Below are 18,887 nucleotides of genomic sequence, written 5' to 3' on the forward strand. Positions count from 1 at the left end.
AGAAGTAGATGTTTTTCTTGAACTTTCTCACTTTTTTGATGATCCAGCAGATGTTGGCAATTTGATCTCTGGTTCCTCTGCCTTTTCTAAATCCAGCTTGTACATCTGGAAGTTCATGGTTCACGTACTGTTAAAGCCTGGCTTGGAGAATTTTGAGCATTACTTTGCTAGATGAGTACAACTGTGCGGTAGTTTGAGCATTCTTTGGCATTGCCTTTCTTTGGGATTGGAATGAAAACTGACCTTTCCCAGTCCTGTGGCCACTGCTGAGTTTTCCAGATTTGTTGGCATATTGAGTGCAGCACTTTCACTAGGTCTTACTGTGACAAATAAAAGAGTCAATGCATGTAAAATACTGGAACAGTATTAGGCATGTAGCAGGAATTTGGAAAATCTTAGTTATGACCTAAAATAATAATTATAATAATTATTACCTTCTCAATAATAGATACAGGGGAGTAATTGAAAAAGTGCTGAACATATAGCAAGAATTTAGTAATTCTGTTATTAATTTAATATCCTAGTGGCTCAGACAGTAAAGAATCTGCTTGCAATGCAGAAGACACGGGTTCCATCCCTGGGTTGGAAGATCCCCTGGAGAAGGAAATGGCAACCCACTCCATTATTCTTGCCCGAGAAATCTCATGGACAGAGGAGCCTGGCGGGCTACAGTCCATGGGGTTGCAAAGAGTTGGACACAACTGAGTGACTAACATATCACACACTAGCATTGTTAGATTAATAGCAATCTCCTCAGTGATGCTTTGTGCTATTATTACTACTCCTTTCTAAAATTTTTAAACAACTTTTTATTTTACATCAGAGTATAGCCGATTAGTAATGTTGTGAAAGCTTCAGATAGACAGCAAAGGGACTCAACCATACATATGCATATATCCATTCTCCTGCAAACTCCTCTCTCATCCAGGCTGCCACATAACATTGAGAAGAATTCCCTGTGTATCCACTAGGACCTTGTTGGTCATTCATTTAAATACAACAATGTGTATGTGTCTATCCCAAAGTCTCTAACCATCTCTTGCCTCCATTCTTCCCCCTGGGAACCATAAGTTCATTCTCTAAGTCTGTGAGTCTGTTTCTGTTTTGTTCAGTTCAGTTCAGATCAGTCGCTCAGTCGTGTCCGATTTTTTGTGACCCCATGAATCACAGCACGCCAGGCCTCCCTGTCCATCACCAACTCCCAGAGTTCACTCAGACTCACGTCCATTGAGTCAGTGATGCCATCCAGCCATCTCATCCTCTGCCGTTCCCTTCTCCTCCTCCCCCCAATCCCTCCCAGCATCAGAGTCTTTTCCAATGAGTCAGCTCTTCGCATGAGGTAGTCAAAGTCCTGGAGTTTCAGCTTTAGCATCATTCCTTCCAAAGAAATCCCAGGGCTGATCTCCTTCAGGATGGACTGGTTGGATCTCCTTGTAGTCCAAAGGCCTCTCAAGAGTCTTCTCCAATACCACAGTTCAAAAGCATCAATTCTTCGGCGCTCAGCCTTCTTCACAGTCCAACTCTCACATCTATACATGACTGCAGGAAAAACCATAGCCTTGACTAGACGGACCTTTGTTGGCAAAGTAATGTCTCTGCTTTTCAATATGCTATCTAAATAAGTTCAATTGTATGATTTCTTTTTAGATCCCCCATATAAGGGATGTCATATGATATTTCTCCTTTTCTGTCTGACTTACTTCACTCAGCATGACAATCCCTAGATCCAACCATATTACTGCTGCTACAGCTAAGTCACTTCAGTCGTGTCCGACTCTGTGTGACCCCATAGACGGCAGCCCACCAGGCTCCCCCGTCCCTGGGATTCTCCAGGAAAGAACACTGGAGTAGGCTGCCATTTCCTTCTCCAATGCATGAAAGTGAAAAGTGACAGTGAAGTTGCTCAGTCATGTCCAATCCTCAGCGACCCCATGGATTGCAGCCCACCAGATTCCTCCGTCCATGGGATTTTCCAGGCAAGAGTACTGGAGTGGGGTGCCATTGCCTTCTCCGAACCATATTACTACATATGGCATTATTTCATTCTCCTTAATGGCTAATATTCCATTGTACATATGTACCATATCTTCTTTGCTCATTCACCTGTCAATGGACATTTAGGTTGCTTCCATGTCTTGGCTACTGTAAACAGCGCTGCAATGAACATTGGGATGCATGTATCCTATCGGATCATATTTTTGGGGGGTATATGGCCAGGAGGGGGATTGTAGGGTCATATGGCAGCACTAGTTTGTTATTTAACTATTATTACTGTTCTTATTATTGCATAAAGAAGACTACAAAAGAACTCTGATGATTTAAGCCTTGAGGATGTCAGTTAAGATGTGGTTGGCTGTTTTATCCAGAACCTTCTTATACACATCGTTATCAACTGCTGGCAAGGCAGCTGAAGAATGAAATAAATGTGTAGGATTGACATCTCATGTCATACTACACCCTCCAGACTGCTGGGCTGGATGTGGTAACCAAGCAGCTGTCAGAAACCATTCCATAGGCCTTGCTCCTGACTCACAATTGCTCTTCATCTCCAGGGATATGATGTTAAATCTTTAGGAGTTTTGGTTTCAGTGAGGAGGAAACATTTTGATCCACACCCACTCCATCCCTGGGGAGAAGGGAGGCTACACTTTATCCCATGACTCATTTGATTTCCTAGAAGATTCCTCCTGCTTCAAGGGCTCAGTGGAAATGACATGGCATGGATGAAGGAAGGAATTTTCATACACAACCCACATCATTGGCATCATAGTAAAGAAAACTGAGCTGCATACTTGAGGGTGCTCACTTTGCTAGGAATTCTAGGAAGTAAAGGCAGATCTTTAATGTTTAAAACTAAGAGGCCTGTTCTGCATTGCATATTCAGTTCAGTTCAGTCACTCAGTCACGTGCGACTCTTTGCGACCCCATGAATCACAGCACACCAGGCCTCCCTGTCCATCACCAACTGCTGGAGTCTACCCAAACCCATGTCCATTGAGTCAGTGATGCCATCTAACCATCTCATCCTCTGTCGTCCCCTTCTCCTCCTGCCTTCTATCTTTCCCAACATCAGGGTCTTTTCTAATGAGTCAGCTCTTCGCATCAGGTGGCCAAAGTATTGGACTTTCAGCTTCAACATCAGTCCTTCCAGTGAACACCCAGGACTGATCTCCTTTAGGATGGACTGGTTGAATCTCCTTGCAGTCCAAGGAACTCTCAAGAGTCTTCTCCAACACCACAGTTCAAAAGCATCAATTCTTCAGCTCTCAGCTTTCTTTATAGTCCAACTCTCACACCCATACATGACTACTGGAAAAAACCATAGCTTTGACTAGACGGACCCAAAGCCTTTGACAGTGTGGATCACAATAAACTGCAAAACCCTGAAGGAGATGGGAATACCAGACCATCTGACCTGCCTCTTGAGAAACCTGTATGCAGGTCAGGAAGCAACAGTTAGAACTGGACATGGAACAGACAGGTTCCAAATAGGAAAAGGAGTACGTCAAGGCTGTATATTGTTACCCTGCTTATTTAACTTATATGCAGAGTACATCATGAGAAATGCTGGGCTGGAGGAAGTTTTACATATTACCATTTATTAAACTTTCAGCAAGCTCAGAATGGATTCAAAAGACAAAAGACTATTTTTTTTTGGCCGTGAGTATGTGGGATCTTAGTTCCCCAACCAGGGATCGAACTTACGCCCTCTGCATTGGAAGCATGGTGCCTTAACCACTGGACCACCAGAGAAGTCCTTAAAAGATATTTTAAAATATTTTTACAGCATGACATTGTGTGTGACTTTAAATCTTCACACAAAAGAAATATTTAGAAATCTAGCCTTGCCTGGGAAGTTGAAGAATCAATACAATAATTGAAAAGAACACACTATTGTACGAGAATCTTTTCCGTGTTTCCAAAGTCAATAAAGCAATGATCAGAACAGACCTGAACTATTAACTATGGTTCATGAAATCATGAGGAACATCTTCTTGATCTGAGACCCTGGGGCTTTCAGCTCGCCCACTTGTTCCTGAAGTTTTAGTAGGAATTTACTACAGGCACATCACTGTACTTGGTGATAAAATACAAGTTGAGAACAGATTTTTTCCTTGTAAGGTGGGAAGTAAGGGCCAAGAAAAGGAAGAAGAGATGAAACAGGTGGAATTTCAGGGGAAGGAAAGTGGAGGAGGATTGGGGAGGCAGGTGCAGGGGGCTGGAACAGGCAGAGTGAAGGACTCTGTAACCCAGAATTCCCGTGGCAAACAGAACACAAGTGTTGTTTGGTCTAAGAGTGGTTTTACTTTATTCCCAGGTAGGCATACAGGACCATTGTAGGGATCTGAAATGAATACATGTAAAAATCGTTCTATCTGGTAGATACTGAACACGAGAAATTTCCAGTAACTGGAGGTGATACAGATCCCTTGTGAAGGAGAAGAAGCTTATGCTGTCCTGGGCTACCCTAGACTTCAGAACCACTGACCATAAACACACATGAGATGAAGTGGAGACAACACCACTTACATGATTCAAACAACAAAACCCCCACCCCACGTACACACCAAAGACTTTGATATCAGTATAAACACCAGCTCCTCTTCTCCCTGGCTATATAATCTTAGGCAAGTTAATTCACCTCCATGAACCTCAATTGCCTTTTCTGTCAATTGGGAACCATAATACCATCTTTGCAGGGTTGTGGGGATTACACTTGAGAGGTACGAAGCACTCTCATGACTCTTGGCAGATAAAAGGAAAGCCAGAAAGATCATGATGATCATAACAATGTTAAAGAATCAAGATTTAGCGTCTCTGGACCACAGCTTTCTCTACTGTAAAACTAGAGGGTGGAACCAGATTTCCAAGAGCACTTAATCCTGTGTGATGGCACTTTTTCTTGCATGGCCTGAGAACTGCCTCTTATTTATTTATTTATTCATCATCTGTATGAGTCATGAGAACCCAGATCTAAGAGGCATTTCATTTTGGACACCAGAATACTGGAGAAGTGATTCTTCCACACACCCTGGGTCATGCCACATCCTTGGGATCTTGGCCCTATCTCAGTGCAGTGTATCCTGATATTGCTCAGATTCACTATTACTGATTGATATTTCCAGCTTGTCTGATTTTTGGTTTTTTGGTTTTGTGTGTATGTGTGTGTTCTTTTCCTCCAGGGCAGAGATGGGTGAACTTTTTATGTAAGGGGTCAAACAGTAAACTTTATAGGCTTTGCAGCCTATGCAGTCTTGATCACAACTACTCAACTCTGTCTTTTAGCACAAAAGCAACCCTAGACAATACATGAGCAAATAGGTAGGATGGGTCCCAACAAAACTATTTATGGGCACTGAATATGAATTTTGCATAACCAAGTGTTGTGATTATTAATATTCTGGATTTTTTTTCAGCAAAATAAAAACATAGAACCCATTCTTAACTCACAGGCCACACAAAACAAATGGCAGATAAGATCTGGCCCACAGGCTTTATAGTTTTCCTGCTCATTATCTATGGAAAGTTCCAAAAAAGAGAGTTCCATTCCTTTTTTTCAAAGTCTTTCCAGAGAAATCTTTCCTTGATTCATGCCTGCTCACTCTTTCCTGCTAGGAGGGTTCAGGGTCCTATGGAGACCCCATGACCACCTCACACCCCCACCACAATGATGTAAGAACAGATCCACTTACCACATGATCATGATCACTAACTTCATTACAATTTCATTCAAAATGTTGAAGAATTCCACCATCAACTTGGCCTGCTCGCCCATCTTCCCCATGGCAATGCCAAAAGCAATGAAAAACCCTATCAGACCTGTTGGGGGAATCACAGAACACAAAAGGACAAATGATAAGATATGTGTTTTCTTCTTGTTCATAACCATCCCCTGTGTATGCAGCCACATTCTCACCACCAGCTACCCTATGAATTAAGCACTAAAAGACAGAAGTATTATGTCCCACACTGAAAATACCTTTCCCCTGCATAATTATGGCTTTCCTGAATATTTTCCACATGAGCAAGTTGAACTATAAGCAGGTTAGGTCCTTGGAGAAAATTAATTCATTTTCATTCCAAACTAAAAAGTATTCTCTTCTCTCTCTCCGCCCCACCACTCACTTATGAAGTCATGTGTAAGCAGATTCCATTAGTACATAGATTAATGATGAAAGGCTTGTTGGGACTTGGGGATTATCATGCAAGCCTTGGAGCCAATATTAGAAGAGTAGAGACCAATTAGCCAATTCAGTCTTTGCCAGGGTTATATCTGTATTAGTTTGGTGTTATCCCAAATTAATGCATGGTTGGTATATGTTTCACTCTAGGAAAATCCTAAACATGAAATTATTTTTCTATTGCTTATTTGAGAAGGAGGAAGAAATCTTGAAAAATCAAAGGGAAAGCAATGAGAAATCCAAAACAGCTGGGAAACCCCAGATGACCCAGTTTGTTTGGATTTAACCTGTTATTTATTAATTCATCATCATTTTTTCCATGGTCCAAACGGTTAGAACACTTTCTTTTTTATTGTGTGTGCTTTTTTTTTTTTCAGAATCATAAAACTAGAATATACTCTTTGTTATTTCCTAGCCCCTTGGCCCTCTCCTCCTTTTACTTGATGTCACTTGACTTCCATCTAAGTGCAGCCCCACCCCAGCTCCCAGGGTAGATCTAATCCCAGGCCAGGAGGGTCTGGGGAACCCTGTCCCCACCTCTTGATGTCAGTGTCAAAATGCACTAAGTCCTGGACCAAGACCAACCGCCAACCTTGGATCTTATTTCTGTGTTGTCTTTGCCTCATTCTCTGAGTATCTGTCCTGGAAACCTGCCTGATATGTTAGTTCCTCCAAGGCAAGACCCAGCTTTCTCTCTCCAGAAAATTCTCTCTGCCATCACTCTCTCTACCCCTCTTCCTCAGCATCTCACCCTGGAGTCTCATCCAGACTCCCCCAGTGTCTGGGGTGTGCTCCATGGCTAACAGATGTCCCCATACTGCCTGTGGGGGGTGGGTGTCTCTGGATTTCTGATAACCAGTCATCATGTGCCCCTCAACTACCAATCTGTGATTGCCAATCTTCGTGCTCCAATGCTAATGACTTGCATGGACTATAAACCAATGTCATTGTTCCCTTGGCAACAGGCCCTTGCTTGCCCATCTGACTTATTTTCTGCCCTGCAGTATGGGCCATCCACTCTTCCTTCTCTCCCCTTCCTCTTCCCTCTCTCCCCTTCCTCTTCCCTACACTTACTCTGTCCCACTTTGGCAGACTTTATTTCTAGCCCCTCCCTATTATATCCAGTTTCCTATAGTGTCCATTTATGTCCACAGTCTTCAGCCATATCAAGGTAAATTATAGCATTATGATTTGATTCTCTTAGAGGAAAATTCTTTCTGTCCAAACTTCTGAATTTACCTTTTCCGTAGTTACCAAAACCATTCACTTCTCATACCAAGTACATATCAACCCAGATTGTTCAACTATCCTTTGCTGGACCTTCTCTTCTTCAGAAAAAAGAATCTAGCACTTGCACTGAAATTCTTAATCCATGATATTTAATATTTCCCCCTTTTCAGCTCTTAGCCAGAAAGATTAACTAGTGACTTACAAGTCAGTTTTGGCCATAAACACAAAGGCTTAATAAGAATTAGTGTGACCTAGAATTAGAGTGACCTAGTTCTGCAGTAACAGAGGAAATCAAATTTAGGCTCATCTCAAACCCACAGAGAGGAGTTTTCTAGGTGTATGGTGAGTGATAGTCTGTGAATATCATGGCTGAGAAAAGCTAGTGTCACATGCTTAATTCCATCTGGAAAATTTAAGAGAAAATACCCAAGGTTTCAAGGTTCCAAAGAACTAGAATAAAATAGCATCCCTGGCAGGGTCAGCAGAAACTGTCCATCTCCATGAGTATAAGAGAGAGAGATGTTGAAAGGAGTAATCTCTCACAGGAGTTGACTTAAGTGGTTGAGATTGAATTGAAGTGAAGCCTAGAGTAGTCTGGAGGTTTGGGGAGTAGAGAAATGAGTCTTTAAAGAAGTGGGAGGCTGGAACCGGAGTTTTTATCTTCACTATTGCAATGCTTGATCCTCGGGACTTTCCAAAGCCAAAAAAACAAGCAAAAACCAAAAAAAAAAAAAAAAAGCCACCATCTCTGCCTTGGAAGACTATGGAAAGAACCTTATTTCAGCCATGATTTATAAATGGGAAGTTTCTCAACAGTCTAACTTCCCTTAGCTTTCCAGGGCCTCAATCTGCACTTAGAAGCCCATGGCCTGCCTGTCATTTCCCTCTGTAAACACTGCCTCATTGAACTCACTCACTGGAACAGCCAGTGTTTTGTTTGAACAAAGCCCTCTTAGACTTGGTCACTGGGATTGAGCGAGTCCTGAATGGTGTTGAAACTCCCCAATACAGCCAAAGGTCATGTGACTTCCCAGAATCCACCAAGACCCTGGAAATGACCACAAAAAGTCTTCTGAATGATTCACTCCAGAGCCCTGACCCCATTACTCATGGCCACAGTACAAAACGGTGGGGCTACATTGACCGTGGGTCATGGGGGGTCAAGGGGAGTTGGGAACGCCTGAAAGGGCCCCAGATATCCGGACAGTGGCAAAGAAGAGCCACTCAAGGTTGGATGCGGAGGGTGTTTGCAAATCCTTCTCCTCAGAGGAACTCTCCCACTTTCTCTTTCCTCCTCTCGCCTCCCACTGATTGTCAACAATATTTATTGATCTTCTGTTGCCTGGCAACCTGGTCTGCTTATCTCTTCCCTCACTCTCACTTCCTGCCAGGTCAAAGAAAAAGACACTTTTTAGTGGTGGGGCAATCTTGCTGAGTCAACCATTCTGGATGAGTAAGGAGTACAGTTACCAAATTGAGGGAAAAAAAAGGACTACCAGATGAAATCTGAATTTCAGATAAAGAATGCATTTTTTCAATACAAGTATATCCGGTGCAATATTTGGGACATAACGCTTTAACACTATCTGTTGTTTATCTGAAATTCACATGAAATGGGCACCCTGTATATTAGCTGACACCCCTATCAAAGAGACAAGGGCATTTGATCTCTTAGATGACAAAGCGAGCTCAATCTTTTCTAAAGAGCTCTCATTCAAATCCTTAGAAAGCTCGCTCTGCATTGATCAGCATATTTCTTCCACATAGATTTCCCATTTCTCGTACCTTATGACCAAATGCCCCTCTGTCTTGGCTTGGGGACACCATTCTAGCAGCGGACTGGGTTATGGTGGGGAATGGACCCGGGGGTGGGTGGGGAGTAAACTGAGTGGGGAATATCCTCTGTGGGTTTTTCCTACTGAGCAGCTCACCTTTAATGATGAGAGCAGCTCACATGAGAAAGCACACGGCACGTACCGCTGGGCCCACATGCACAATCTCACTGAATCCTCGCAATGATCTACAAGAGAAATGCCAACTCCATGCCCACTTTACAGATGAATCTTGAGACATAGAGGAATCTGTCCACAATTAGATAATCAGTGAATGGTCCATATGGGATCTAAACAGGATCCAAACTGGTCTAACTGCAGAGTCCAAGAACCCCTGTGATGGCATGCTCAGAAGTTTCCACACTTGGGGAAAGGGCTCCCCGGAATACCAGAAAGTTAAAACAAAAGCTTCTCCTTTTGAGAAGTTCCTTTTAGCACCAATGCAACACTTCCCACTTCTAAAAGCACTGCCTTCTAAAAGACTGTGAGGACTGGGGTGGGACAGCTCCTATGCCTACACAGTCCTGGGACTCACACAAGGGTGGCTAGAAGAGAAAGAAATGAAAGACTCGGATGTGTAACCTCATGAAATGGAGAGTCAGAGAAAGTGACTGGCCAACACCAGGCAGAAAGTTGGGGGAAGTGCCCCGTGAGTGTCAGTCCCTCTCCTTCTCCGACTCCGGTCCCCACACCCCTACGACGTGGTATTGCTCCTGACTTCTCCCTTGCCCTTCATCTCAGCTCTCAGTCCCAGTTACCCTCAAATCGCTCCCCAGAGAAAGCCTCTTGCTCCACCTACAGGACAGCAGGGCGACTGGCTTTCTGAGAAGGAAACCGGGAAGGCCAGCCGTGGGGCCCCGGCAGAGGTGTCTCCCGCAAGGAGATGAAGACAAGGGTACTCACCTAAGACGTTCATGCCGTCCTTGAACTCCAGGCCCTTCTTGATCACCACCTGGGTCTCCTCCGGAACCTCAGTCACAGTCTCATTCAATAGCGAGAGGACAGCATTGGTGGCATTGCCATCCTCGTCTGATGGGGGGGCCACCAGGACTTTCTTCGTCACTGTTTGGATCTAATGGGATGGAGGAAAAGAACATAAAGATGAGACGCTGTTAAAATCACCAAAATCCTAGCCAATTATGTGTTTTTAAATTCCTAACATGTCAAAAATAAGAAATGTCATAAACGAGATTATAAAATTGGGGAATATTTTATACGTCTGTGTTTGACAGGGTGATGCCTTAAGGCACAAATACAGGTGAGAAATGGCTGTCCTCATCCCATGGTAGGGACAGGATTTATAACATTCTCTTGTAGTTACTATGAGCAGTATGGTCAGTAATGGGACACAAGCTTTGAGCGGAGGGACGCCTGTCTGCTTCTTTCATTCCCGGGGAGACAATATCAAATATGAGACCCAGTTGGATGACCTGCTGGCCCCCGTGATGGGTTCTGGATCTGGCCAGGAATAGGAGGGTCTTGGTGGGGGTCAGATCAGCACCCCATGACCCACACGATTTGCTTCTCTCTGCCTGGTTTCCGTCACATGGAGTCTTCACAGACCCACTTTCACGTGGGCTCCTCCCAGAGCCTGGCTCTGCTGGGGATTTCCATCTGGCTGCCAGATGTGCCAGCCACCAGCAGCCCCCACAGCAGGGAGGTGTGAGGTGGGAAGACAGCCTCTCCTTCCGGGCAATGATACCAAGACTTGCTCCATGTTCCCCAAGCATCTCTGGGCCAACAGTCCCCTAAGAAGCTCTCAAGCTGTTCCTCGACATCTGGGGCAGTCATCCTATTTTCAAAGGTGCCAGGCACTCTGCATGCTGTGAAAATGCAACGTCTGAGCCCAGAGAATCACTACCTCCCTGGGCATGAAAATAGAAGGCGTGCAGAATCCTAGAATGTCAGTGCCGGCACGTAGTAGGCAACAGATGGCTGAAGCCTGAATAGATACAGAAGAGGCATGGAGAAGTCAAGTGACTCGTCAGACGTCATAGAGTTATTAGGACTTCAGCTCAAATGCACTGACCACCCCCGAGTTCTTTCACCACCTGTGCTGCCTGCTAAACTATATGGACACAATCCTCCAGCAGCTGAGCCCAAGGGTAAGCAAAGCTGAACAGATCAGCTCTCCTAACTGGGAGAGGGAAGTACAGCGTACATGCCCTGGGGCGGGGCAGTGCTCTGTGTTCCAACCTGACAAATTTATATATAAATTTCCCATGCACTTGTGCTGGGAGAGGAGCAGGCCAGCTGAATGTGAGCAGGCAGCTCACAGCCCCCTTGGCCTGGGCAATGATGGCCCAAAGGGAGAATGCAGGGGGGAATCTGAAGGGACACCTCCATGGACAACAGAGTCATGTGCCTGGGGACAAAGTGGGGACCATAGCCAAATACAGGCCTATTCTGAGAAGGCTAAAAAAGCTAAAGCTCAGGAGTAATGGCCATGTGTGTGCTCAGCCACGTCAGTCTTATCCGACTCTTTGTGGCCCCATGGACCGTAGCCTGCCAGGCTCCTCTGTCCCCAGGACTCTCCAGGCAAGATTACTGGAGTGGGTTGCCATTCCCTTCTCCAGGGGATCTTCCTGATCCAGGGATCAAACCCATGTGTCTTGAGTCTCTTGCATTGGCAGGAGGATTCTTTACCACTAGCGCCACCACAGCCAACGGCCTGAATGAATGGTGGCCTCCAGGATCAGGTGGCCAGGTATACCACATTCATGCGACATCTGTCTACCTCTTATGTCAACAAGAGCCCCTCAAGACTCACAGGGCTGAGTAACCCTAGGACAGAGAGCTAGTAGTTACTAAACCAGGATTCAAAGTGAGTTCTATTGACTCCAAAATACAGTTCCCAAAGAGCACAGGTGAGTGGCTTGAGCTGGAGGCCAGGTGCTAGGGATGCTACCACTGAGATGGGGTTCTCTGCCTTTCTTTCTGGCAATGCCACGGTGGTCTAAGCATTCTCTGTCTTCCAACCCTCTTCAAGACCCTCCTAAGCCATTGGGATTGCCCATGGGTTAAGCTCCCTTTCCTCTGGGCTGCCCGGAGACTGGCCTACGAAATCTGCACCCTCCCTCAGCCTGAGGTAAAATATTCCACATTTTTTTTTTTTTCCCGGTAGTCCTAACCCAAAGGGACCATGTCCTTGGGCTTCGCTGGAGGATGAAGAGCTCACTCCTCATGTGAATTTTGCCAGTGGAGGGGTGGATCCAGGGCTGGGCGGGGCAGGGAATGGCCCGATCGTCTATCCTGGTGCTGCCCCCCACCCCCCAGTGCCCTTTGCTCAGAGCAGCAACATGCAGAGATTGCCCATCGACCAGACAGCTCAGGAAGCGTGAGCATGGCTGACACCACAGAACTCTCCTCTAGCTCACATCCACAGCTCTGGGGGCCTGCCTGCTTCTCAGTCCTGCCCCAGTCACTCAGACAAAAGAGGCTCCTTCTTGCATGGAGCACGGTCGTGATTGGGTACCGGAGGGAAGCCCAAATCTGTCCCTCTCCCCTCCCTCCGATACTGCTCCCACCCCAGGTCTCCTACCGGCTTGGCCTCCAGCTGCTCCAGCTCCAGGGAGCTCTTTCCAAAACGTTAAGAATAGACTTGGCACCTGGTTGTGTCCATCGCCCCAAAGCCAGCAAGCTCGTCTTTCTAAACAGGCTGGCTGAGGGGCAGGGGCATTAGAGAGAGGGTACCCAGAAGCACCCCTTCCCTAGCCTGTTTCATTCTTTTTTTTAAAATCTGTGACTGCTTGCAGGACAAAGAATGTTTTTATTGTCTTAAACGTATTTATTTATGGCTGCACTGGGTCTTCATTGCTTTCTCTAGTTGTGGTGAGTTGGGGCTCCTCTTTTTTGGGGCGTGAGGGCTTCTCGTGGCCGTGGCTTCTCTTGTTGTGAAGCACGGGCTCTACGTTACGCAGGCTTCAGTAGCTGCAGCACGCGGACTCAGCAGTCATGGCACATGGGCTCAGCCATGCCGTGGCACATGGAATCTTCCCAGACCGGGGGCCACACCCATGTCCCCTGCACTGGCAGGCGGACTCCCGTCCACCACACCATCAGGGGAGTCCCCTAGTCAGTTTCTGGTCACTCCCCACTCAACTTCTCCTGCCTGGGACGGTTCCTTTAATATAGCTCCTTGCTACAAGTGCAAGTGAGCCTTGCAGTGAGCCATCCAAAGTGGCCTTGGAAGGCAGAGACCTTATTCCAGATTCATCCAGAGTGCAGTGGCTCGGCAGTGGGTGGCAATGGCACCTTGAGGGCAGCTGGGAATGCAGACTTCTCTTCTCTGTAACCTGTTTCCTAAATTTATTCTTCTGTGAGTCACTGGAAATGGCTGAAGGAGGTTCCTTGGTTCTAATTTACTTCCAACCAGGGCTAATGGGAACTGAGGTATATTCTAACCTAAACTAACTTTGGGTCTAGACGGCTGGCTGTCTGTTGAGGGGGGTCTGGGCAGCTGACTCAGTGGATTTACTTGAGAGAGGCTAGGATTTGGGACCCGGGACCCGGGACCCTTTGCTGCCATGCTTGCACCGAGGCAAATGTCTCCTCAAGCAACGGTAAAAAGAAGCTCTCAGGGACTAAAGACAACTGCAGGCGTGCACAGTTGAGGCAAATTATGAACAACATAATGCAAAAAGACCCAAAACCCAACTGCCACTTCTGAGGTTTCTGGAACAAAAGCAGGGTACCAGGCATGACCCCTGTACACAGCACCACCAAGGGAGTGGGCAGACCACCCAAGGCACCCTACTGGCCTAATGCCTGGACTACCCTACCCTCACCCAATTTAAGGGACCCGCTTGTCTTGCACCCCTGCACTCCCCCAACCCCTGCCCCCCGCCCCCCACACACATTCAGGGACAGAACAAGAGAAGCTGTTACTTGTTCTCACTCCCTCCAGCTGCAGCCTGAGGTCAAATAAAGCCTTGCCTAAATTTCTCATATGACCTCTTATCAATTTCTAGAGTCTAAGAACTCTGGCCAGTAACATATCCAGCAGAATCAACATTTTTTAAAAATTGTGTGTTAAAAAAACAGATATGTGTGTATGCAGTTGGTAGGAGTATATACTGCTACAAATTTTGTAGGACCATTTTTTATAACATGAGCAAATTCAAAATATCAACTCTTTGGCAGGGCATGTTTTGCTTCTAAAATTTATCCTTTAGAAATACTACACAACAACAGAAAAAGAGATGACACTAAAACACTGTTAAACAAGAAAGTAGAATGTAACACTGTATGTATGATGCAATATTCCCAGATTGATATTTTTTTATTCTATACACACATACACAATATATATGTGACAAATATATATATATTTATTTATAGGAGGAAACATGAGTAGCCTAGGGAAGGGACATGGGGACTTGAATTTTTACTTTATGTGCATTCAGAAATTTCTTTAAATTTCTACAATCCTCAAATATTACTTTGTCAATAGTATTAATTTGATGAATACCCAATTACTGGGCCCATTCTGGAGATTCTGATTCTGTAGAACATAAATAAGCATTTTGAAATGGACCACACGTGGTTTTGCTACATTGCTAAGATCGAGAACCACCGAACTCTAGAGGGTTGTGGGCAAGGGTGATAAAAATGTGCCTGTGGATGATACAGAGACAAGAACCAAAAAGAAGAAAAAGAGACAAACAGGAAAAAGGAGAAGAGAGATTCTGGAGCTAAATGCTATTAAAAGTACTGCAAAAGAAATGGAAGTTAAAAAAAAAAAAAGACTAAGCGACTCCTATCCGAAAATTCTGCCCCAGAGGATCCCCCACACTTAGGCAGAGACATAAATATGAAACAAATTATTGCCCACAGCTGGTTTGCTGAAATAGTCTCAAAGTTATCACCTGCATAACTTAAGAGTTTGGAGAAGCAAGACTATCAGAACTCTGGGTTACCTGCTGAAAACAGGCTTGGACAAGGTTTTCAGGGAAGAGATTCCGAATAAGGTCCAAAAAGGCATCTAAACTGGACACTTCATCGTTCTTCTTCCCAGGCCCCAGTTGCTTCTTGAGTTTGGGGTTCCCTGGGTGGATGGCCAGGACAAGGATGACCCCCAACACCGCAGCAATGATGGTTGTGGACATGTAGTACACCATAGCTCTTGTGCCTAAGCGGCCGCTGGCTTTAGCATCCAGGCCTGACAACCCTGGATAGAAAAAGAAATCCAGAAGGATTAGTTCCGTTATCTTCCTGTTACTTGCCCCTGTCTGCATACCTATAGTTTCCCCAGGTGCTCAGTGGTAAAGAATCCGCCTGCAATGCAGGGGACCTGGGTTTGATCCCAAGGTTGGGAAGATTCCCTGGAGGAGAAAATGGCAACCCACTCCAGTATTCTTGCCTGGAGAATCCCCATGGACAGAGGAGCCTGACGGCCTACAGTCCATGGGGTCGCAAACAGTCGGACACCACTGAAGCTACTTGGCACGCATACCTATAACCAACCCCCGGCTTTGTATTACTCAAATGTATTAATGATTAATTAAACCTCCTTCAACTGAATATTTGGTCAACGCCACAGTTTACGATTCAATTTTCCAAGGATATTTTTGAGGTTCTAGAGGGTGGTGCTAGTGGTAAAGAATCTGCCTGCCAATGCAGGAGACGAAAGAGACACAATTCTATCCCTGTGTCAGGAAGACCCCTTGGAGGAAACAGCAACCCACTCCAGTATTCTTGCCTGGAAAATCCCATGGACAGAGGAGCCTGGTGGGCTGCAGTCCATGGGGGTCATAAGAGTCAGACACGACTGAGCAACTTGATCAGACGCACACAGGGAACTGGGAAGAGTTGGACAACATCTGGTCCAGGGTTTATAAACGGGTTGGTGACAACATTTTTTTCAGCCTGTGATAGTGAAAGTTGAATGCTCTATTCAATTTTCGATTCTGAGATTATGTCCTTCCCACTTCTTAAGTATTAAGAAATCCTTTCCTTATAAAGTGGTGATGCTGGTACATACTAGGTTTTTTTTGTTTGTTTGTTTGAAGGTCCTCACTTAGGGAAACAAAAGGTTGGTAGCCCTATGTATTCAAAATCTCTTTTGAATACATTGAGCGAGTGAGTGAGTGAAGTCGCTCAGTCATGTCTGACTCTTTGCGACCCCGTGGACTGTAGCCTACCTGGCTCCTCCGTCCATGGGATTCTCCAGGCAAGAATACTGGAGTGGGTTGCCATTTCCTTCTCCAGGGGATCTTCCCATCCCAGAGATCGAACCCATGTCTCCTGAATTACAGGCAGATGCTTTAACCTCTGAGCCATCAGGGAAGCCCCTGATGAATACGGGTCACAAAATCCAAAGTCTGGGAAAATGGAAGTGGTTCTAGCACAGCCCTATCACTCCTCACAGATGAAACCTGATGGAGACCACGTTTTCTGACCTTGTGTAGGGATGTGAGAACACATGCACAGAACACCCAGCATGGGTGGAAGCTCCATCGATATCTCAGAAGCTTCTGTGATGGTTAGCAGAAACTCCAAGCAAGTCACAAAAACTCCAGCCTTCACTGGGTTTTTTTCCAGTAGTTTCTTCAGTTGTTCTACTTCCTGGTTTCAGTTCCTGCTTTTACAGACTGAGACATGCAACATTTACTGGGCATCAGTCTTTTTTGCTATGGAGGAGGAAACTATTATTGACATTAACTTTTCTGAATGAAGCTGACCCATATATGACCTATTTGTCCTTACAGTCAATCTGAAGTCTAACTCTAGCTAATGGAAATGAAACTTCCTTACTGGGTTGGCTAATGTACAATCTATTAAACAGGCATGGAAAACAAATTTCTCTGGTTTCAAAAGGAGCTTTTAAAGTAAAATACAGCTTCATGCAGTCTGAGGCTGAATGCTAAGACCTTCCTGACACTGAGTGCCAACTCTTTCCCTCACTGGATTCATTGGCCAACCAGCTATGAGGCTGTAACAGCTGAATCTCTTGGAGTTACCAGAGCTTCACTACATTCATAAGGTGGACGGTCTAGAACAGATTTCTCAAGATCACCCAGCCTGTTGGTCCCCCAGATGCAAACCAAAGCCCAGCTCTTCATCCCTAACCCAGAGTTTAGTCTCTAAAATTCAATGATTTCAACAACATTTGAGTAATATTTGGTAAGGAGGAAACTACCTGTATAAGCCCAGGGAGGAGAAAAAATAAAATCCTTTCAAATGAAACAACTCTGAACCAAAAAATAAGTAGACATGAACTACACATTAAGGGTATCTTTCTTCTGAAACACTCCAAGAGTTTCATATCTAGTATTTCATTTATCTTTAATAACCACTTCCCTCTACACTCAATTAAATATTAAAGAAAAAACTTCTTTTTCTACATATTATCTTTGTCAGTTTCTGAACAAATACAATTTAGAAAACGAGAAAAGTGTACATTAAAAATCAACATCTCTAGAGATGATCACTTTTAACATGTGGTTATTTCCTTTTTATCTTTTGTCGCTACACAGACAGATGGACCGACCAAACTCTTTTTCTTAGGGTTGCTTATTTCAGTTTTAGAGTTAGGAAAATCAAGACTCTGAAGAGAAATGACACAGAAGATGATCAGATTCATTGATTCAACCAAATTGAGATTTTATGGTCAGTCCAAAAGCTAGAGGAGTATGACCCACTTTGACCCAGTGCCAGAGAAGTGGTCTTACCTGTGATTAAACTGGAGATAATGAGAGGGAGAATGAGCATTTTCAGCATCCTCATGAGTATATCCCCTGGGAAGGCTATTAACATAACCACATCTGGGTGGATAGGAGATGCCAAGCGAAGAAGTCCTCCACATACTGCCCCCAGGATAACACCTATAAGGAAGGAGAAAAAATATGAATCTATTTTTTGCCCTCATCAAATGAATAGCTCTAGGGATATAGTTGGGAGAAGGCAATGGCACCCCACTCCAGTACTGTTGCCTGGAAAATCCCATGGATGGAGGAGCCTCTAGTAGGCTGCAGTCCATCGGGTCGCTAAGAGTTGGACACGACTGAGCGACTTCACTTTCACTTTTCACTTTCATGCATTGGAGAAGGAAATGGCAACCCATTCCAGTGTTCTTGCCTGGAGAATCCCATGGACGGAGAAGCCTGGTAGGCTGCAGTCCATGGGGTCACACAGAGTCGGACACGACTGAAGCGACTTAGCACCAGCAGCAGCAGCAGGGATATAGTTCAGTAACATTAACTTTTCTCGTACCTCTCTATTATCAGATGATGATTAACACATAACAAAAATACCATTAGAAAAGTGAAGTTAATTTTGTTGACTTGTGAGAAAATGTTTTCTATCTCCAACTCTTTGAAAAGGCCACACTGGAAGAGTCAAGAAGAGCCTTCTGAAGGCTCTGTGGGAAATATAACCTGGCAACTTGATCCCAATTTCTTTAGGATATCATCCACTTGCAGAGTCAGAGATTGTCAGTAGAAATAACCCACAACATCAGATATGATTCTCTTCCCAGCCTAGGCTGGGTACATGTCATGGTGTCTAATATATTTCTTATCTTTTTAACTGAATATCAGACAAAAGGAACATTTATGTGACCAAACTGGCGTTAGTTTTCTTTTTTCTACTTCCAGTCATTTGCCCATGGCTCATCCTCAAAGAGCTTTGTCTTTGACTGCTA

The 18,887-nt window shown here is 44.8% G+C and overlaps 1 protein-coding gene across 3 annotated transcripts in view; it reads right to left on the bottom strand.

Moving 5' to 3' along the window:
• SLC1A2 (solute carrier family 1 member 2) overlaps positions 1-18,887 on the bottom strand; it is a 169,834-nt gene that overhangs the window by 45,421 nt on the left and 105,526 nt on the right. For all 3 annotated transcript variants that reach the window (XM_002693523.7, XM_010812794.4, XM_005216398.5), the window contains exons 3-6: positions 17,917-18,069; positions 15,163-15,413; positions 10,148-10,316; positions 5,694-5,820 (exon numbers count right to left, since the gene is read on the bottom strand). In XM_002693523.7, coding sequence (XP_002693569.2) covers positions 5,694-5,820; positions 10,148-10,316; positions 15,163-15,413; positions 17,917-18,069 — 700 coding nt within the window. The remainder of the gene's footprint in view (positions 1-5,693; positions 5,821-10,147; positions 10,317-15,162; positions 15,414-17,916; positions 18,070-18,887) is intronic.

This window comes from Bos taurus, chromosome 15, assembly GCF_002263795.3.
Source record: "Bos taurus isolate L1 Dominette 01449 registration number 42190680 breed Hereford chromosome 15, ARS-UCD2.0, whole genome shotgun sequence".
In the NCBI taxonomy this organism is placed as follows: domain Eukaryota; kingdom Metazoa; phylum Chordata; class Mammalia; order Artiodactyla; family Bovidae; genus Bos; species Bos taurus.